Source organism: Chiloscyllium plagiosum, unplaced genomic scaffold, assembly GCF_037043375.1.
Source record: "Chiloscyllium plagiosum isolate Xiang-an unplaced genomic scaffold, Cpla_swu_hap1 HiC_scaffold_24, whole genome shotgun sequence".
Classification (NCBI taxonomy): domain Eukaryota; kingdom Metazoa; phylum Chordata; class Chondrichthyes; order Orectolobiformes; family Hemiscylliidae; genus Chiloscyllium; species Chiloscyllium plagiosum.
The window spans coordinates 19,631,651-19,654,417 of NW_028270162.1; the positions used below are offsets into that span (position 1 = coordinate 19,631,651).

The 22,767-nt window shown below is 39.4% G+C and overlaps 1 protein-coding gene across 4 annotated transcripts in view; it reads right to left on the reverse strand.

The window, feature by feature from the left end:
• Nucleotides 1-22,767, reverse strand: part of hectd4 (HECT domain containing E3 ubiquitin protein ligase 4) — a 295,048-nt gene that overhangs the window by 175,238 nt on the left and 97,043 nt on the right. For 3 of the 4 annotated variants that reach the window (XM_087999963.1, XM_087999965.1, XM_087999962.1), the window contains exons 11-17: nt 19,659-19,799; nt 18,511-18,743; nt 17,019-17,164; nt 8,376-8,446; nt 5,812-5,917; nt 3,511-3,631; nt 989-1,117 (exon numbers count right to left, since the gene is read on the reverse strand). In XM_087999963.1, coding sequence (XP_087856089.1) covers nt 989-1,117; nt 3,511-3,631; nt 5,812-5,917; nt 8,376-8,446; nt 17,019-17,164; nt 18,511-18,743; nt 19,659-19,799 — 947 coding nt within the window. The remainder of the gene's footprint in view (nt 1-988; nt 1,118-3,510; nt 3,632-5,811; nt 5,918-8,375; nt 8,447-17,018; nt 17,165-18,510; nt 18,744-19,658; nt 19,800-22,767) is intronic. The other variant, XM_087999964.1, reaches the window with a different exon arrangement.

A 22,767-nucleotide genomic window follows, 5' to 3' on the forward strand; every position in this document is an offset into this window, starting at 1 on the left:
CTTTCAAACCCTTAATTATGATTTGATTTGATTTTATCTTTCATGGGATCTGTGTGTCACTGTTAAGGCCATCCATTCCTGATTTCACTTCAGAAGGTAACAGTGAGCCACCTTCTTAAACTACTGATGTTTACCTGGCATAGACACACCAGAGTGTTGTTAGAAAGGGAGTTCCAAGTTTTTAAACTCATTGCAGGATCAACAATATAATTCCAAGTCAGGACGGTGTGCAGTTTAGAGAGGAACTTATTCATGTGGTGATATTTCCACAGATTTGCCACATTTGTTCTTGTGGGTTGTAGAGGTCAAAGATGTGGAAGATGTTGTCAAATTGTTTACTAGCACTTACAATTACTTGTGACTACTCTAGATTTGATAACGTGACAAAGATGGAAGAGTTAAAAAATTTTGTTTTTGTTAAATCAGTGACAGTATTGATAACAAAATATGCTCCCACTAGTGCAAGGAATAAGAATGAGGGCATAGATTATGATAATTGGCAAGAACAGTAAAGGAGGCACAAAGATAAACATTTTTTACACAGCTAGAAGTAAATGTGCTGCCTGAGAGTCTAATGGAGACAAGTTCAGTCAAGACAACAAGGAAACAGAAAATGGGGACGGCACTAGATGAATTGCTCAGAGAGCTTGCACAGCTGGAATGGGCTGAAAAGCTTGGTTTTCTGCTGCAACAATTCCATGACTGTGTGATTGCAAACGTCTATTTATTTGTCTTGACTACAAATACAAGGGGTGAAAAAGCAAACTCTCAATTAATCTATACTAAAATTACTGAGTATTCTCTCTTCCTCTGTTCCTCATATCTGTATGATAATGAATATGATATTAAAACAATTCCATGCACACAAGCAGCTGAAGACAGAGAAAAAAAATCATTTGTCCTCACTTTTTCTACCCCTGCCTGCTAAGCACTGCCACCAGGAGACTGCATGACGAGAATGCTATTGGAATAGAAACCTGGTGTTTACCTGTACCTTCAATGTCTCCCCCTGCAGGGAGCTGTCACTATCATCATGCTCATCAGGTTTGATGAGGACCGTGTTACTGAGGAGGTGATTCTGCACTGCCATCAAATAACGGAGGCAGGGTGATGCAACCTGTTGGACAATGGAAAGAAATAGCAGAGACAGCACATAAAACCATTATGCATTTGCCATACCCATATAGAATACCGAAATAGTGTGTTAATGGAGATAGCTATAATAACTGTTAGCACAGATCGATTCAATAATATGACCTCAATTGTTTTCTTTTAAATTGCCAAAACAATACTTTGCCCATCTCAGCACATAAGTGGGCACCCCTTTTTAGCTATGAAACGCTATAGTTTATAACCAATTTGTTCAGAGGTATTGCTACATCACTGGAGAAGATAAGAGTTGAACCAAGACCTCCTGGTCACAGGTAGTGACACTACCACTGTTCCACAAGAGCCCTCTCACAATTGTGGCAGTTCTTCAAATTGTTATCCCAGAAACAATAATAGCAGCTGTGTTACAAAGAATATGCTTGGGAGTTGAAGATATGACCACATATCTAACCCATAACAAAAACATGGACGATGTACTACAGATATCTAAAATCCAGAGAGAAATATATTCAGAACTGTCTCCCAAAACCTGGTGAATCTGTTGTTGGGAAAGACACACCAATATCAGTGCTCTCTCTGAAATCAAAGTCATTAAATTAGAGGCACTTAGTTACTGCCAGTTGGCTGAGCCACATCATTCACATGCCTGACAAGCCAAAACAAGGTGTCATGGCAAGTGGTTAGAAAGGCAAAGGAAATACTCCAAGGAGTCATATCAAAGCATCCCTGGAAAAAACAATAATCCCACAGACTTAAAGGGATGTATTTCCAAAACTAGAGAAGCGCCTGTGAAAGTACTAACTATCTTGGGGCACCTCAGAGAAGTGAAAATGAAATGCTGGAAGAAATGTGTAAAAAAAAAACCGGAACATCCAAACCATCTGCCTTTTCAATAGCATCTGCCCCAAGTGTAGCAGTGATAGTGGAACCAGTACTAGATGTCTTAGGCACCTCAGGACCTACAACTCTATAGTGGAAGAATATCATCCTTGGTCTTGAGGGACTGGTCAGGAATAGATGTTAAAAGGAGTCAATAGATTCGATGAACTCTTTGAATCAAAAGCAAAAGACAAAGAATTGAACATTTTTAAAGTGCTTTGATTAAAAAGGTACCTTGTACATTAATTTATTCAATAAGGTGTGCCAAGTGCACTTAATATGAATTACTGATGGAAATTTTCTCCCCCCTATATTTTTAAAATGGTGACTGCCCACATTGATGGCAGTGTATGTATGGATTCCTGGCTTTCGAAGTATTTATGGATGTTTCAAAAAGTAGACATATATACCAAGACGTACATATGCAAGATTCAAGTCAAGATTAGAGTGGTGCTGGAAAAGCACAGTAGGTCAGGTAGCATCAGAGGAGCAGGAAAATCAATTTTCAGGCAAAAGCCCTTCATCAGAAATTCCTGCCTGACCTGCTGTGCTTTTCCAGCACCACTCTAATCTTGATTCTGATCTCCAGTATCTGCAGTACTCACTTTCACCTATGCAAGATTCAAATCATGATTTCAAAACCTATCAATCTTACCACAAAAGGTTACAAGTATATGACTGCAAGTTTGATTTGAAGTTTGATTTGAAGTTTGATTTGAAGCCACATCTGTCTTCATGCTATTTTGTATATTATACACCGATAGGGTTCTTTGACAGATGTAAGCAGGAGTTTGCAACTAGTACGTTAATGGTTCTGATAAGAATCCCAAATCAAATTTGTTCAACATATTGATATTACTAAGTGTGCACTTGCAATGCAGTGGTATCGGGCAATTCACGTGACCTTAATTTTGCTTATAAAGATCAAATTACTAGGTTGACTTTATTTATCCCAGTTTTGCATTCTCTCCCCATACACAAAAAAGGTTTGTTTTGCTTTTTTTTGATCTCTTAGTGCTAAAGAGTTGCAATTTGCATTTTGATGCTCATCATCATGCTCTGAAGCTGTGACATCCATGAGGTCTAACATTAGAGTATAATTAGCCATGGCAATTGGGTTTAAGGTAGCTGTGTAAAACTAACATCACTCCCCCAACTGCACTGACACAACCACCCAAGCCAAGAGAACACAATATTTATTTTGTATTACATTTTCTTTCCACTGCCACAATTATCTCCACATAAAGCCTTTGTCTTCTGCCAGACAGTAGGATAGCATAGGAAAGCTACAGAAACGATCAAAATTGTTAAGCCAGTGTTCTGCTGTTCAGAAATGGTACAACTGCACTGAAGTGAGAGCTTATTACATAATAGATTATCTAACTAGTGAAGATAGAATAAAAGCACATTAAGCTAACAGCTTCATAAAGGATATTGGTTAAGATTGTCTCAGTATTTCTATGTTAACAGTACTGGCACAATCAATGGAAACCTTAACACTGTTTATGTTTAATCACTCACTGGCACTGTAGCAAGAAGCCTGAGAAATTCTTCTTTAGAAACTGTTTGGCACTTTGTGATGAGAATGCAGGAGTCCTGTACCACAATCTTCAGGATATAGTGTAGTAGTTCATCATTCAGCCTGAGGGAAACAGGAACCAGGATGGAAATGAGACAAATGCATTGGGCATACTGAAGATGTGGCCTCCAAACTACTGTCCATTACTTAAACAAAACTGACTCTAACAGTTAGAATGCTTTAATGGTCACTCTTCCACTTAGGCTTCAGTGTTATAGGAACATCAGAGTTTGATAAGACTACAGCTGCTGGTTACCACAATCAAAGATAAATATCAACTTGCTGTAAGTGTAAACAAAACTTTGTAAAATGCAGGCAAAGGCAAAGGCTAACAAAATTAAAATTGGGATGATCAAAACCTGCAACCCATGTACTAACTAGACAAAATGCAATGGATGCTATAGTACACTATCAGTTTCACTTTAAGATAGCGCTACTAAGTGGTTAGAAGACTTTAGCCTACTGGTTATCGTATAAACATGGGATGTGTTCAGGTCATCATATCATTTAATGTAATAAAATGGTCATTACAAAATTTAATATTGTTACTAGCCAATTCAGCAAAGCTATCAGTGTATGAATCAGGAGAAAAATTATTGTTGCTCTGCTAATAAAGATATTTGTTGTAACAGTTACCTTGGAGGATTTTCTCCAAGTAACTTCAACTCTTTAAAATCTCTTGATTAGAAAAGGCCTGGTTCATTTTTACCAATTCTTTAGAGTCAATCAGTTAAATAGAGTTAGTGCTTGGATTTCATCATAGGGAATAGCAGAAAGGGTCAATTATGTGGAAAACTTGCACTTTTTGTGCACATTGGGATCTCTCATTTTTCACATGTAGAAATGTTGGCTTCAATGAGTAAAGGGTGCTTCCTGTGCTGGGTACATCCAGAAACAGGAGAGACAGTTTTATAATTAAGGGTTGCACTTTTAGGACAGAGATGAGGAGAAATCATATCTCTGGCAAAGGATTTAGACATTTTGGAACTTTCCCTTAGAAGGGATAACGGTGTGGTTATTGAATATTTTTAGGGTGGAGTTAGATAGACTCTTGTTAGGCAAAGGAATCACAGGTTAGGTAGTTGGATATGTGGAGTCAAAACCCAAACAGATCAGCCACGGTCTCATTGAATGGTGGAGTATGCTCAAGGGGACAAGTGATCCACCTCTGCTCTAATCAGTGTGTTATCGCCATGTGCTTGAATACTGTGTGTAGGGGTGTGCATGGGGAGAGAGATATAGGTGGCCATGATTCTGATATAAATTCTGAATAATGGGATGCCCACGTAGACATGTTGAGCAAATGGTCTTACTTTTGCACCAGTGTCTGATGGTCTGACCAAAGATAGACAGATTTTTGTTTTAAATCAGTTGGTCAACTGAAGATTATGGGGATAAACCTGAAAAGTAGTTAAAGATTATAAGATCTGACATGATCTCACTGAATGGTGGAGCAGATTCAACAGCTGAATAGCCTAACTCTGCTATGTCTTATGGTCTTTTCAAGTATTTTAGTAATATTAGTGCACCAGACATAAGTGGTGGAGGCTGGTACAATTACAACATTTAAAAGGCATCTGAATGGGTATGTGAATAGGAAGGGTTCAGAGGGATATGGGCCAAATGCTGGCACAAATGCGACTAGATTAATTTATGATATCTGGTCAGCATGAATGTGTTGGGCCAAAGGGCAGGGTCTGTTTTCGTGCTGTATATCAAACTCTAAATGCTGAATTCAATACTTTTTAAACCTAATTTGAAATCTCACTCTTCCCTTATTTCCCTGTAGTTATTACTCTTAATTATGTAGCCCATCATGGCCAAAGTGGGAAAATTTGATTTATGAGATCCTCTAGTAAAGTTTTCAGCGTAATTCTCATGTAAAGACATTTGTCCTTTGAGCTTGTTGAGTACCAATAGCCCATCTACTTTTAAGACATAAATGGCAACTATTTTTCTGCTCCAAATCCGGATAATGTGCAAGAGAAGGTTGTGAGTCAGTAATAACAATTTTTTACATTCTTAATTCTTCAAGTTGTACACTGAAATCTAGATGAGGACTATCTCTGCATCCACCAATGTTGATCAACATGCAAAGCACAGCTACCCCTAAAATTGAAGTATAACTCTTAATTGTGCATGTTACATTATAAATCCCTAGGTTATAATAGGTAGTCAGTTTACCCAAATATTTTCATTAGTGGAAAAAATGCCAGCAAGCAAATATAGCTGAACGATTGTACCTGTAGTGATCATCATCTTCACTCCCAAATCGATTGTTCTGCAGCTGTTCAGCCAGATTAACCAAGATAATATCTCGTAACTGACAAAGACCACTGTTTCTCTGTCCTGCAACAAAGAATTGTTTAAGATCAACCACTTCAAACAAAAAACTTAAATAAGCCATTATTTAACCTCAGGCCACCAAATCAAAAACTTTATTAAAAGGAGGTGACCTGCGCATCAAGAGACATAAACATCAGTGCTATCCCTCTACTTGCATCTGATCCATGATATGCTGATATTAATTATAGGAGGTAAACATTATTTCTAACCCTCTTATCAATTTCCTTTCATTGCCAAATTACTGAAGTGAGAACTTGCTTCAATGTCTCGAGCAATACAACTCACGATCATTTGTGTAACTCTTCAGTCAACTGTCAACAAGTGCAATGTGGATTATCAGTTTTAAACTCATTCTATAATAGAAGATAAAAAGCCCAATTAAATTAAGTTATGCCAAAGTAAGGCTTTTTTTTTGTTCTGCTTGCCTTCACTAGAAATAATCTTACCTCAGAGGTTTTCATCCTTGACGAAGCTAAACTTTAACACTGGTTCAAAGTTTGTGAGAAGATTTGTAGCTCGAGTGCTCGTTGTTGTGGTTCGGTTTGCGGAGCTGGGAATTTGTGTTGCAGACGTTTCGTCCCCTGTCTGGGTGACATCCTCAGTGCTTGGGATGTAAATTGTTGGATTAGCTGATAAGCAAGCAATGATCATAAATTTATGAAATGAAAGTTTCTGTGTGGTTGTATTATACATCCTGTGAAGCGCTTCTGTGATCTTTCCTCCGGCATTTGTAGTGGTTTGAATCTGCCGCTTCCGGTTGTCAGTTCCAGCTGTCCGTTGCAGTGGTCGGTATATTGGGTCCAGATCGAAGTGCTTATTGATTGAATCTGTGGATGAGTGCCATGCCTCTAGGAATTCCCTGGCTATTCTCTGTTTGGTTTGTCCTATAATAGTAGTGTTGTCCCAGTCGAATTCATGTTGCTTGTCATCTGCGTATGTGGCTACTAAGGATAGCTGGTCGTGTCGTTTCGTGGCTCGTTGGTGTTCGTGGATGCGGATCGTTAGCTGTCTTCCTGTTTGTCCTATCTAGTGTTTTGTACAGTCCTTGCATGGGATTTTGTACACTACATTGGTTTTGCTCATGCTAGGTATCGGGTCCTTCGGTCTGGTGAGTTGTCGTCTGAGAGTGGCTGTTGGTTTGTGTGCTATGAGTCCTAGTGGTCGCAGTAGTCTGGCTGTCAGTTCGGAAATGCTCTTGATGTATGATAGTGTGGCTAGTCCTTTGGGTTGCGGCATGCCCTTGTTCCGTTGTCTTTCCCTTAGGCATCTGTTGATGAAATTGCGGGGGTATCCGTTTTTGGCGAATACATTGTATAGGTGTTCTTCTTCCTCTTTTTGCAGTTCTGGTATACTGCAGTGTGTTGTGGCTCTTTTGAATAGTGTCTTGATGCAGCTTCTTTTGTATGTGTTGGGGTGGTTGTTTTTATAGTTTAGGACTTGATCTGTGTGTGTCGCTTTCCTGCATGGCCCTCATCCACAGATTCAATCAATAAGCACATCGATCTAGACCCAATATACCGACCACTGCAACGGACACCTGGAACTGACAACCGGAAGCGGCAGATTCAAACCACTACAAATGCCGGAGGAAAGATCACAGAAGTGCTTCACAGGATGCATAATACAACCACACAGAAACTTTCATTTCATCAATTTATGATCATTGCTTGCTTATCAGCTAATCCAACAATTTACATCCCAAGCACTGAGAATGTCACCTAGACAGGGGACGAAACGTCTGCAACACAAATTCCCACCTCCGCAAACAGAACCACAACAACGAGCACCCGAGCATCCTCCCAAGCACTGAGGATGTCACCTAGACAGGGGACGAAACATCTGCAACACAAATTCCCTTTAACACTGGTACCAGAAGTGAATATTTGACTCAGTGAGCTAGCCTGGTCCTTAGGTAAGTGCAATTTTAAATACACAGGATGCATAATACAATTTATGATCATTGCTTATCAGCTAATCCAACAATTTACATACCTTCAATGTCAAAAAAAGTGTCAAGGTGGTTTAGAAGTTGAAAAAAAAAGCCACTTTAAAAAGAAAGAACAGCGATGTGGATTGCTGTACTTTCACACAGGAGTGTTCCCATTATCAACACATTTTTGCAAAAGCCACCCAGTAGCCACCATTCTTACCAGGGAACATGTGAAGAGATGTCAATGACCCGAAGCTGTTCTAGCAGCTAATAGATGATACAAACTACTAGCAAGCAATTAGCTACTTAAAAGAAGAAAAGACCAGAGAACTATTTTTGTGGTCTTGGGCTATTCATTGGAACACAGTGCATTTCAAAGAAGAATGGAAAAATGGGAATGTAAGGTCTAAAAATAAAACTTAAACACCAATGTCATGATATGAATTATTATGAAAAATGTTGTATGCACTTCAATCTAAACAACCTAAAGGTACATCTGGTAATTATTTTACAGAAAGATTAATCACTTACCTTCTGTTAATACTAATTTCAGTAGATTGTTCAGTTCTTGTTCTCCAAGATACAGTGTATTAAGTCCTGAGCTATAAGTAAAGAAAAGTATATATTTGGTGTTAGCTGTGTCATTCTCAACTGCAAGTCAGGAAGGTCTCGGGTTCAGGTTCTTCAATACAAAACCTGAACCAACACCTCAGTGCAGTTCTGACACTTCTCAGTGAGACATTAAACCAAGACTTCTATTCTCCCGGCTCCATCGCATTACTTTCTTACTTTAAAAAGAGTTGGTGCCCTGATCAGTACACGTATCTTAACCATCATGAAAAACCAAGAACACATTCTGCTTGTGGAATTTCAAATGGTGGGTTGCAGAGTAGATTTTGCCAGAACAATGCTCGAGTTGACGACAAGTTTCTATTCTACTGCTCTTCTCAGCAGGTGGGAGGAAATAATAACTGCTGCACAGAAATAAAGTCAGCCAAATGATAGGCACAGAAAGTACTAGTCTGAAGGCTTTTATAGTCATAAATACACAAAACGGCATTCTCTAATTTTAGAGATGCATTTCAGACAAATGTCAATAACATTCATGATGAGATGTGCAACTATAGAACATAGTACAGCACAGAACAGGCCCTTCAGCCCATGATGTTGTGCCGACCATTTATCCTCATGTGAGGTAAACCTAAATGTATGAACTCTCAAATTTCTGTGACCATATGCATGTCCAGCTGTCTCTTAAATATCCCCAATGATCTCACTTCCACAACTGCTGCTGGCAACGCATTCCATGCTCTCACAACTCTCTGCGTAAAGAACCCGCCTCTGACATCCCCTCTATACTTTCCGCCAAACTATGACCCCTCGTGTTAACAATTTCTGCCCTGGGGAAAAGTTTCTGGCTATCAACTCTATCTATGCCTCTCATTATCTTGTACACCTCAATTAGGTCCCCTCTCTTCCTTCTTTTTTCCAATGAAAAAAGTCCGAGCTCAATCAACCTCTCTTCGTAAGATAAGCCCTCCATTCCAGGCAGCATCCTAATAAACCTCCTCTGAACCCTCTGTAAAGCATCCACATCTTTCCTATAATAGGGCGACCAGAGCTGAACGCAGTATTCCAAGTGCGGTCTAACCAAAGTTTTATAGAGCTGCCACAAGATCTCACGGCTCTTAAACTCAATCCCCCTGTTAATGAAAGCCAAAACACCATATGCTTTCTTAACAACCCTGTCCACCTGGGTGGCCATTTTTAGGGATCTATGTAGCTGCACACCAAGATCCCGCTGTTCCTCCACACTGCCAAGAATCCGGTCTTTAATCCTGTACTCAACTTTCAAGTTCGACCTTCCAAAATGCATCACCTCGTATTTATCCAGGTTGAACTCCATCTGCCACCTCGCAGCCCATCTCTGCATCCTGTCAATGTCACGCTGCAGCCTACAACAGCCCTCTATACTGTCAATGACACCTCCAACCTTTGTGTTGTCTGCAAACTTGCTAACCCATCCTTAAATCTCCTCATCCAAGTCATTAATAAAAATTAAAAGAATAGAGGCCCAAGAGCCCTGTGGAACACCACTCAACACTGACTTCCAGGCAGAATATTTTCCTTCCATTACCAATCGCTGTCTTCTGTCGACCAGACAATTCTGTATCCAGACAGCTAAATGTCTCTGTATCCCATTCCTCCTGACCTTCTGAATGAGCCTACCATGGGGAACCTTATCAAATGCCTTACTGAATTCCATATACACAACATCCACAGCTCAACCCTCATCAACTTGTCTAGTAACATCCTCAAAGAACTCAATAAGATTTGGGAGGCATGACGTGCCCCTCACAAAGCCGTGCTGACTGCCTTTAATCAAGCCATGCTGTTCCAGATGGTCAGAAATCCTATCCCTCAGAATCCTTTCTTACTCCTTGCAGATGACAGACGTGATACCGACTGGTTTGTAATTGCCGGGGATTTCCCTATTTCCTTTCCTGAGGAGACGAATTACATTTGCTTCCCTCCAGTACGACTCCGGTGGAGAGCGAGGATGCAAAGATCTTTGCAAGTGGCGAAGCAATCACATTTCTCGCTTCCCAAAGCAGCCGAGGACAAATCTGGTCTAGCCCTGGAGACTTGTCAATCTTAATGTTTGTCAAAACTTTCAACACATCAGCTTCCTCAATCTCTATCTGTTCCAGCATGCTTACCTGTTCCTCAATGGTTTCATTCACTACAAGGTTCTTTTCTTTCGTAAAGACAGAAGCAAAATACTCATTTAGGGCTTCCCCTACCTCCTCAGATTTTATACACAAGTTCCCTATGCTATCCCTGATTGGCCCTACTCTCTCTTTGATAATTCTCTTATTCTTCACATAAGTGTAAAATGCCTTTGGATTCTCCCTAATCCTTCCTGCCAAGCCTTTTTCGTGCCCCCTCCTGGCTCTCCTCAGACCATTTTTGAGCTCCTTCCTCACCTGCCTGTAATCCTCTAGAGCTGAGCAAGACCCTTGCTTCCTCCACCTTACATAAGCTGCCTCCTTTCTTTTGACGAGAGCGGCTTTTGACGAGAAGCTCCTCCGCTCTCGTCATCCGAGGTTCCTTTATCTTACCCCTTCTTGCCTGTCTCAGAGGAACACATTTGTGCATCACTCGCAACAACTGTTCCTTAAACAGTCTCCACATATCTATAGTGCCCTTTCCATGGAACAATTTCTCCCAGTCTATGCTTCCCAACGCATGTCTGAAAGTATCATAGTTTCCTTTTCCCCAATTAAATATCCTCCATTGCTTCTCTCCTTCTCGATAGCTATGTAGAATGTGAGGCAGTTGTGGTCACTATCCCCAAAATGCTCTCCCACTGCAAGATCTGACACCTGCCCCGGCTCATTGCCGAGCACCAAATCCAAAATGGCCTCTCCCCTCGTCGGCCTGTCAATGTATTAAGTTAGGAAACCCTCCTGAACACACGTTACAAAAACAGCTCCTTCCAAACCATCTGCTCAAAAGGAGGTTCCAATCAATATTGCAATGTTGCAACATTTAATGATAAAACCAGACAAAGCATGTAAAAGATGCATTTGTTTATGTCAAGATGCAAAAAAAATGATTACAAGATCAGACACCTAAACAAATTTGGTATTAGAATTCATAACTCCATTCTGCTCAACTGGTTATGACACAAAACTACACAGTTTGATCTTAAGTGTAACTCTAATCATGCAGAGAAGGCAGAAACTGAAGCACTACAGTTAACTATAGCACAATTGGTCAGTGGGAGGAACAAAACTGGCTCGGACTCCCAATCCAGAGGAAAATAGCACTAAAAAGCACAAGCAAGCCACTTGGCCCTTCAAGCCTGCGCTGCCATTCCATAAGATTATGGATGATCTGATTGTGGTTTCAACTCCACGTTCTGATTTCTCCCCCAAAAAGAGAAAACATAGAATGTGGATCTAGAAAGATAAGATCCCTAGAGGACTTGGTAACGTTTCAGTAAGATTACCTCTTGATCTTATAAAGACCAATGGTGTAAAAGGTTAATCTTTCTTGATAAAATATGTTCTTCATCCCAGGAATGAATCAAGTGAACCTTCTCTGAACTGTTTCTAAAGTAATTACAACCTTTCCCCAACTTTTGGTGATTTATATACTAGGACATACGGATCCCTTGATTTATGTCACATGCTGCTTATCTACTTTTCCTGAAGCAGACAAATTACATTTTTTCCATATCATACGCCAACTGACAAACTTTTGCCCAGTATCTATACGCTTTTGGAGACTCTCTGTCTCTTCACTTACTTTCGTACCATCTTGATGTCATGGGCAAATTTAGCCAGGATACATTTAGTCCCTTCAACCAGATCACAGATAACACGTCCAGTGACCTGATTGGGCAGTATGCAAATGATTTTTTAAAAAAAAATTAACCTATTTTTCTAATCAACCTGGTCAGAGATATTACTACATACCTCTGGAGCAGGTGGGACTTGAGCTCAAGCCTTCTGGCTCAGAGATAGGGTCACTACCTGCTGCAAGAGGGCCCATTGTAAGTATATATTGTGAAGGCATAAAATTAGATTCAACTGCAATGTTATTAAGACAAAGTTTGGCTTCAATACCTTGCTGTGATCTTATTAATCAAAAATTTATTTATTTCATTTCAGCCTTTTTGCCTCAACAGTGCTTCATTACAAAAACAAATTTTAAACAATTACCACCCCGAATGGTATCAAGATGTTGAATCGCTGGAAATTAAAGGACCAAGAAATACCATCTGATTCTTGTACAAGCTGTTCTTTTGATTTATGCCTCTCATAGCCCATAAGATTTCACATGAAAAAAAAATGACAACACTCAACTAACATTATTTTGCAGAATGATTCTCCCAGAATAGAGTCCAGTGTGAAAAGAATGGTCACTGAAAGCAGTTAGTGATATCCCACTAATATTAATTGATAGCTTCTTGTTAAGCAAAATAATATGTTATACAGTTTAAAGGGCAAAATTTCACAAAACTATAATAAACCTTCCCTAGACCTCAAAATATCAAAGGTGTGGTCAGGTTAAGAACAGCAGCACTGTGAGACCTCTCCTGTCTAGCAGGGCAAGAGCAGCAAGTGCATGGGAACATTACCAGCTCCAAGTTCTTCTCCAATCCCATGCATCTTAATTTGAATTTGTTTGTTCGTTCCTTGGATTGAAATCCTCAAACTTTGTACCTAACAGTATTGCTAGAATATTTCCACACACTGACTGTAACAGTTCAAGAAAACACAAAAGTAAATGACACCTAGTGGTTGAACTGGAGGTAAACTGCAGTTTACTGGTAATTCTGCAACAAGTCTCATAATCCAGAAACCAAGGCTAACACTCAGGACATGAATTTAAAACCACCATCAAAGCAGATGAAATTTAAATTCAATTAACAAAAGGAATATGGAATTCAAAGCTAGTCTCAATAACGGTGACCACAAAATTCATTTATCTTAAAGGTCCATCTTGTTACTATTGCCTTTAGGGAAGGAAGTCTGCCATTCTTACCCAGTCAAGAGCCGCAGTAATGGAGTTAACTTTTAACTGCCCTCTAAAACATGCCGATTAAGCAATTCCATTCAGAGGCAGTTGGGAATGGACAACAAATGCTGACCTTGCTAGTGATGTCCATATCCCAGAAAATAATAAAACTATTTTCTCAGTGGGTCAGCAAAAAAAAAAACCACTGACAATTATATTTTTAAAAATCAATGTATTGGTTTTCCGCAAAGAATTAAGGCACTCAACTGGCTTGCTGTTCATTTAACCATCAGTTTCTCCTGAACCATACTTATTTTATTCCTCTGCTTCCTCTTGCTAAGACATGGACTCTCACATTTGGAATTGTGCTTTCAGCACTAACAGGTCCTCAGTGTCTCACCTCAGAGCCAATCCTATTATATTGATAGTGTTACAAGGCTTCCCCCATATTGACAGGGACTCACTTCACGATATGGGCTTGGATGAGGGAAAATTTGTAAGCACCATTCAAGAGGGCTGCTTGACAGTACATAAGCAGGGAAGGGGTTATACTCAACCTGGTGTTAAAAATGGACCTGGCCAGGTGAGTGAAGTTTCAGTGGGGGAGCATTTCAGGAGTAGCGACCACAAAACTGAGAGTTTTAAAGTACTCGTGGATAGGGATAACAGCAGTACTTGGGAGAAGGCATTAAACTGGGAGAAGGTGAACTACAACAATATTAGGCAGGAACTGGAGAATGTTGATTGGAGGCAGCTGGTTGGAGTCAAATCCACATCAGACTTGTGGGAATATTTCAAATGACAGTTGATAATAGTTCCTGCAAGAATGAAGGATAGATATGGCAAGTTACTTGACCCTTGGATGACCAGGAATGTTATGGCCTTGGTTAAAAAGAAAAAGGCATACGTAAAATCCAGGAAAATGGGAACTGACGAAGCCCTTGAAGCATAGAGGGAAAGTAGGAAAGAACTTAAACTAAGAAATTAGAAGGGCCAAATGGGATCATGAAAAGTGGTTAGCAAACAGGATTAAGGAGAATCCCTACATATATACATTTATACATATATAAAAAGCAAAGAGGGTAGCCAGGGATAAGGTTGGCTCACTTAAGAACAAAGGACAGAATCTGTCCATGGAGCCAGAAGAGGCAGATGAGGTCCTAAATGAATAGTGTGTGTCAGTATTCACCGAAGAGAAGGAACTGGAGGATGATTTCAGGAAAGGAGTGGAGTTTCTAAACCAAGTTGCTAGCAAAAAGGAAGAGGTGTTGTGCATCTTACAAAGTATTGAGGTAGATGAGTCCCCAGGTCCTGATGGGATCTATTCAAGAATATTCGGGAGGTAAGAGAATAAATTGATGGAGCATTGACAGATATTTTTGTATTTTCTTTGGCCACAAGTGAGGTCCCAGAGGACTGGAGAATAGCCAATATTGTCCCATTGTTCAAGAAGGGTAACATGAATAATCCTGGGAATTACAGGCCTGTGACTTTCAAGTTGATGGTGGGGAGATTATTGGAACAGATTCTCAGGGACAAGATGTATAGGCATTTAAAAGCAAATAACTTATTAGCAACAGACAGCATGGTTTTAGGCAGGGAAGGTTGTGCCTCACTAACTTCATCAAGTTTTTTGAGATGACGAAGATGCTTGATGTGGGAAAAGTGGTTGGTGTTTTCTGCATGGACTTTAGTAAAGACTTTGACAAGGTCCCTCATGGCAGATTAGGACAAAAAGGTGAAGTCACATGGTATCAGAGGTGAGCTGGCAAGATGGATATAGAACTAGCTTTGTCATAGGGGACAGAAAGTAGCAGTGGAAGGATGATTTTCGGAATAGAGCATTGTGACGAGTCATGTTCCACAGGGATCAGTGCTGGGACCTCTGCTGTTTGTGATCTACATAAATGATTTGGAGGAAAATGCAGCTGGTCTAATTAGTAAGTTTGCAGATGATACAAAGAGTGATGGGGTTGCAGATAGTGAGGAGGACTGTCAGAGGATACAGCAGGATATAAATCAGTTGGAGGCATGGGCAGAAAAATGGCAGATGGAGTTTAATCTGTTCAGATGTGAGGGGATGCATTTTGGAAGATCAAGTATAGGTGGAAATTGTACGGTGATTGACAGAAGCCTTAAAGAGTATTGATATGCAGAGGGATTTGGGTGTGCAGGTCTACAGATCACTGAAGGTGGCAGCTCAAGTAGATAAGGTAGTAATGTGGCATGCTTGCCTTCATTGGAAGGGGCACTGTGTATTAACATTAGGCAAGTTATGTAGCAGCTTTGTAGAACTTTAGTTAGGTCACACTTGGAATATTACGAACAGTTCTGGTCACCACATTACCAGAAGGATGTGGACACAGAGTACAGAAAAAGATTCACCAGGATGTTGCCTGGTATGGGTAAATTTTAGCTATGAAGAAAGGTTGGATAAACTGGGTTTGTTTTCACTGGAATGCAGGAGGTTGAGTGGCAATCTGATATAATTTTATAAAATTGTGAATGGCATGAATAAAGTGGAAAGTATGAGGCTTTTCCCCCCTGCCCCAGAGTGGGAGGATATATTACGTAGGGACACAGGTTCAAGGTGAGAGGAAGAATGTTTAATAGAGATGCACAAAGGATGTCGATTGCCTGGAAAGCATTGCTAGAGGTGGTGGTAGAAGGACACAACAGCAGCATTCAAGCAGCACCTGGATAATACATGAACAGGAAGGGAATAAGAGATACGGATCCTCTAAGTGAAGCGAGATTTGGTCCGAAAGGGCAAAATGGGTTGGTGCAAGCTTGGAGGGCTGAAGGGCCTGTTCCTGTGTTGTTCTTTGTTCTAGATCTTTGGATAGGGAATGCTCTTTATGTATATTTTCCTAATCAACCTGCTGAGAGATTTTATTACACACCTCTGGGACACAATGAACTTGAACCCATGCCTCCTGGTTTACAGGTAGGGACACTACCACTGTACAAGAGCACTCCACGCTTACATAAAAGACATGGGGCTCCTATTATGCAGTGGTCATGTTGCTACCTCTGATTCAGGAGGCTTGGATTCAAGGCTCACCTACCCCAGAGGTATGTAATAACATCTCTCAACTCTGAACTTTGCCAGACTGGATTGCACAGGTGCATGCAATCTTCTCTCGTGCTTATTTAATTACTTAGCAACCACTGGGAATAGAAACAAGCATTTTTCCTCCCCTGAAACCAAAAGGTCTGATGTCAATTTTTATATTTCGACCAGCATTCCATTTGAAAACAGCTAAATCGAACAGTTCTTTTAAATTATTTAACATTCGTCAACCTATATTTCTTTTTAGCCTCTAGGACTCGCAGCAATCAAAATAATTCACAACTAGAGATTAAGTGTTGTATCTTGACTAACTTGATAGATGTTATGGCAATAGCACCTCACCAAATCAGCTGCGCTTCCCAATTACAAAAATTAAAACTTTTGCGCTTACAAGTGCAAAGCTCATTTACGAAATTTGAACAGTTATACAAAACTCAGGTTTAGTGTATTACCTTCTCACTTTCAACATTAAGTTACGCACCAGCAGGATCATTGAAAACATTAATATGTAATTAAATCATATTTTAAGACAAAAGATTTTAAAACAATACCTTGCAGCATTAATCACTGACCTAATAGCCAAACACACCTCCCTCTGAATCTCTTCACCAATTTCATCAACAGGAGTTTTTAAAAGCTGCCAGAGCAGTACCTCAGATCGTTGTACAATCTCGCGGTTTCGCTCTGTTTGCGGGTTGAAGAAAAACTTGAATATTACCTATAAAAAAAGCACAATTATACAGTACTCAGATTAGCCCACGAGTTATGGATTTTTTTGAACATAGAAGCCCCAAATTTTAGTTTAAAAATATACTGCAACACTTCCTTTCTCCTCTCCATATATAAGCAATATCATACTTTTTAAAAGTTATACAGTTTTATTTTTCCTAATTTAAATTCCTTTGTTCACATCTTTAAAGAAAATTACCAACATACTGTAATTAGACTTTGCTGAAAGTGGAGGCACTGTAATGTATTTCCTTTTACATGGGGCCAGTTTCAGAAAGTTTCAACATCTCCAGCCCATTTTATCATTCAATTGTATTACTGCTGATTTGTATCTCAACTCCACTTGTTCACTTTTGCTCCACATCAATAGATTTGAATGCTTACAGCACATAGATGCCACTTGGCCCACAATGCCCATGCTGCTGAACAAACATTCCATTTCCCATTGCTCTGAATGCTATGGCAATGCAAGTCAGTATTTAAACATTGCTTGATATTATATCTGAAGTTTATCAGATCAACCATGATCTCATTGGATGTTAGAGCAGACTGGATAGGCTAAATGGCCTATTCCTTCGGTCTTATAGTCTTACATTTTTTGTTGATTGCCTTAGCCAAAAAAAACCTGAAGTACAACATAGAAAGCAATGGCCTTATTTTTCTTTAGCAAAATAACTAAAGCAACTTGAATTTGTCTACAGCCTTTAATATAACAATATGTCTCAAACTAATTCAGTTTTGACTTTCCCAATTCCTATTTGGAGTACAGGAAGAATATCAAGATATAGAAAGCAGAAACGTGGTAAGGAGGAGCTCAGTGATGTGGGAAAGGACAAGATGTTTCTGTCTATTAGATAATGTAGAAAAGTGCAGATAAAACAAGGGCATGTACTTCATGATGCTTAGCCTCAATCCCGATGAGAACTACAGAACATTTAACTGAGTAAATTAGCCATCCAGATCTAACCAGTACTTCAGCACTTATTGCTTCAATAAGTGATTCTCAATAGGAAAGCCAAAATCTGCAGTCAAGTTAAAACAGTACAGAATGTTTTCATTTCTTCATGCAGCCTTGTATAGATAAACATTCGAAGTATCACACTTAGAACACAGAACATAGAAAAGTCCAGCATAGAACAGGCCCTTTGGCCAACAATGTTGTGCCGAGCTTTAATCCTAATATAAAATATAATAATTTAATCTATGCACCCCTCAACTCACTGTATGCAGCAGTTGCTTAAATGCGCCCAAAAGGTAAATCTTTGAATTAGAGTGTGAAAGACTGAAGTTTGTAGATAACAAACATCAAAGTGAAAATGCAATGATATACTACACCTGAAAAACAATAAGAATACAGCGAATAATACAGGCATCCTTGTTTGCCATGGCCTTCTCCATTATGTCACAGATACTACTCAGGTGCTGAGCTTCAATGGGGTGCTGCTTTCCCAGGAAGTTTGAGATCGGTAAATTAGCACTAGCAGTCAGCAAATTGAGCTGATGAATGCACATTGCTCCCACATGATGCAGAAGTTGGTTAATTACATTACTGGTTGACACAGATTCATCTAAAAACACAGAACATAGACAACAGGAATTAAAAAGCAATGATTTATAATCTTTTAATACGTTAATTTGAAACTACAATTTGTTACACATTATCAATTCTGCATTATTTGGGTATTATCTTTCTTCAGATATTGCTGCTAGCATCCAACCAACAATTTTGAGTGATCAACAATAAGCCAACATAAAAGGCATTTTTATATTTTATGGTCCTATTAGAGGTCACCAAATGTCAAACTCCTTCAATATATTGTGCTGCATTTGAAGCCAGTCTATTCTTTCCCTCGACTTAACTTGACCACGGCACTAAACATACTTCACATATGACAAAGCAAAAACTGTTATTTATTCAGGCAGTTTTGCAAACGCCAAACCTGAGACTTGTGCACAGATACATGCGCATCTATGTCCAAGTGATTTGATAGATTCAGATGATCCAAGAGGAAAGCACAAAGATGGTGGAACAGAACAGATGCAGAACTCTAAGGTAATACTGCTGCTTTACAATCACTTCAGTGTGCTGAGTTAACTGATCATAGATAGAATTTGGGTCGGAGATTGTATTGCTTTTGCCACTCGTGATTTTGTGGATTGTGGGGAAGAGGAGGAGCAATGAGCTTTCCATTTCCAATCATCATTGGTGATCCTTGCCAGAAACTAAACAAAAAATAATATGGGTGTTGATCTCTAAATTCTACTGTTTAGATAAGTAAGTGAAGAATAGTCTTGAGAAACTCTATAATTCTGCCATTGCTCTATGAAACCACACACAATATAATTTAATATCTTTCAAGAAAAGTAAAGTCAAAAGATTGGAGGGAGGGAAGGGGGTGCAATAAGCACAAAAAATAAGGCCACGCAAATTAAATAAGGTATGCCAGTAGCGTTAATTAATATATAAGTCAGACTGCACTAACCTTTTGGTTCAAGGATGATGTGGCTAACACCTAGTCGTTGACAGATGTGATGGAAGGCCTGGTTACCAGGGTTACACCATTGATCCATGTAGTCACTAGAACACGTCCAAATCATATTATTCATGGCATCATAGCAGGCTCCTAGTACAGAAAATTAATTATTAAGATGCAACCAACCAATTTGGTAAAAGCCTACATTTTAGAAGGTGCATCACTACTAGTAAAGAAAAGCAAAGGGGAGGCACTCCTTTATGAAACAATAACAATCAAGTCCACCATAACAATGCTAACCAGAATTTTCTGTCATTATCTAACAAAGTAGTACAGCTTGTTTTCTCCCAAATCCAGGCCTAAAGTTCTCTTACTAAGAAAATGAAGTGGTGGTCAGATTCCAGACTTTCACTAATACTGCTGTGGTTAATTGGTCATATGCAACATTGACCTATTGATATCTGCATCAGAACTTGCAGTGCACAGCTATCTTTTCTTTCTGATGCTGAGCTTCAAGAAAGTCCAATATATCTTAAGTATGCAGTTTGATTACATCAGAGAAGTAAACCCTCTACCAATCTTGGATCTAATCAGAAGATGAGAAATTATACTTTGTTTCCTTTTAAATTAGTTAAGTAAATACTGATATTTGATCTGTTTTTTATGAATTATGGAATAGGCTACAATTCATATTTGGCATCCAATTCTGGCTACCATAGTTTTGATGAGAATGAGAAGATCTTGGAGACTTTGTAAAGCGGATTTACTAAAATAGTGCCATGGATGAGGAAGTTCATGGGAGTTCAGTAATACAGTGAGACTAGTGAATAAGGGACTGTACTCCTCAGAACAGGTTAAAAGGACGTTTAAGAGGTGCTCAAACTATAAAGTGATCTTTGTAAAGTAGAGGATAGATTTGAGACAACTGGCATCAGAGCTAGGAAAGATGAATGTTTTTCACTGCAGCAAATTGCTTCGAGGTTAGTCATAGCTCACATTAATTCTCGCCTCCTAGGCTGCCTCAATCCCTGCAATTTGCAACTGGTGAAACAGGCCTACAGCGGATGCCATTTGCCTGGCCGTACACTCATCCCTGGAACAACTGGATAAAAGGACATCTATATCAGGCTCCTGTTTCAATATCATAATCCCTACCAGACTAATCTCAAAACTCCGACACCTTGGTCTCAGTTCTGCCCTCTGAAACTAGATATTCAGCTCCCTGACCCACAGACTGAATCAGTGAAGACAGCAAACAGTATCACCTCCACAATAATCCTCAATACTGCCACCCTGCAAGAATGCATACTCAGCTCCCTACTGTACTGCCTGTACACTCTCGACTGAGTAGTCAAATTTCATAAGAACGCCATTTACAAATTTGCTGACGACACTACAGTTGTAGGCCAGATATCAAATAATGATTAGTCAGAATACAGGAAGGAGATAGTGCGCTTTGTGCCATGGTGCAATAATAACAATTTGTCTCTCAATATCAGCAAAACAAAAGAGCTGATCATTTATTTCACAGAAAAAAAAAAAGGACCCCCCCAATCTACATCAACAGAAATGAGGTGGAGAGGGTTGAGTGTGTCAAGTTCCTAGGAGTGACAATAACCAACAATCTTCCCATGTAGATCAGGTGGTCAAGAAGGCACAAGAATGCTGCTTCTTCCTCAGGAGGCTTAGAAAATTCGACAAGCCCATACGAATCTTCACCACCTTTCACAGATGCACTGTAGCAAGCATTCTATCTGGGTGTGTAACGGTTTGATACGGCAACCGCTCTGCTCAGGACCATAGGAAACTACAGAACGTTGTGTGCACAGCCAGACCCTCACAGAAGCCAACTTCCCATCCACGGACTCCATCTACACTTTTTGGTGCCACGGATAGGCTGCCAGCATCAAAGATCCCTCCTGCCCCAATAATACTTTGTTTCAATCTCTTCCATCAGGCAGAAGATACAAAAGCAATAGGTTCAAGAACAGCTTCTTTCCTGCTGTTATTAGACAGCTGAACGGATCTCTCTAATTTCAAATCTAATGTTGACCTTGCTTCTGCACACCACTTGTGAAGTTGCAACCTTGTATGCCTCAATCTAAGCAACCCATGATCTGTATGTCCTTGTTTGCTACGGTCTGCCTGTATGCTTGCAACTCTAAACATTTCACTGTACTGAGGTATATGTGACATCAATAAATCAAATCATATTATTTGAAATACACTGTCTGAAAGGATGGTGCAAGCAAAATCAATGGTAACTTTAAAAATGCAATACAAAGTACAGAGGCAAACTTTATAAGGGAATAGGCAAAAAGAAAAGTAACTGGACTAACTAAACTGCTTTTTCAGAGGTAGAGCAAGCATGGAGAGCCACATTAATCATCTCCTTGTCTAAAGCCCAATAAGATTTCTTCTTCCAGCATAGATTTCTTTTTCTGCTTGCAGTTCAATTAATTGAAAGAAGAAGTCAGAGAACGGTTTTACTCAACAAATATTAAACAATATACTTGAATGTTGGAGCTCAGCAAAGACCAGCTGTGACTACCAGTCAATTTGAATCATTGGCAAGTTTGTCCACCTGAGACAAATTGCATCTCAAACTCAATTCAAATAGCATCTCTCTGACAAGCCTGTCAATCCATGCTGGAAATTAATTGATCAAACATTCCAAATTTCCTTAGGAATGCAGAAAAGGTGAAGTACCATCCTATGTGCAGTTATTATTGTAGCTATAGAAAATAGACAGTGGAAAAGTAATTGCCATAATGACATTATGCATTGAGCATGACAATACCCTATTACCACCTTCAAGCACAATTAGTGATGGGCAATAAAACACCCACATCCCATAAACAAAAAGGAACCTATTATTCATTGCAAAAACACATTTGCATTTATAACTGATTTTATAATGTTCTTTTTAGCTTAGAATAATGTAGCCATAAGCTAAATTGCAGTTTTTGTTTAGTGTAGAACAGAAAACTGTCAAGTCTAAATGGCAGAACCAGACAGATAAATGCTGGGCTCGCAGAACCTAGTCTTCAATTTTAAAAGCAAACTATGACATCTCCTGTCACTTAACATTGCCTATTACTATAAAGTAGCTTATTCT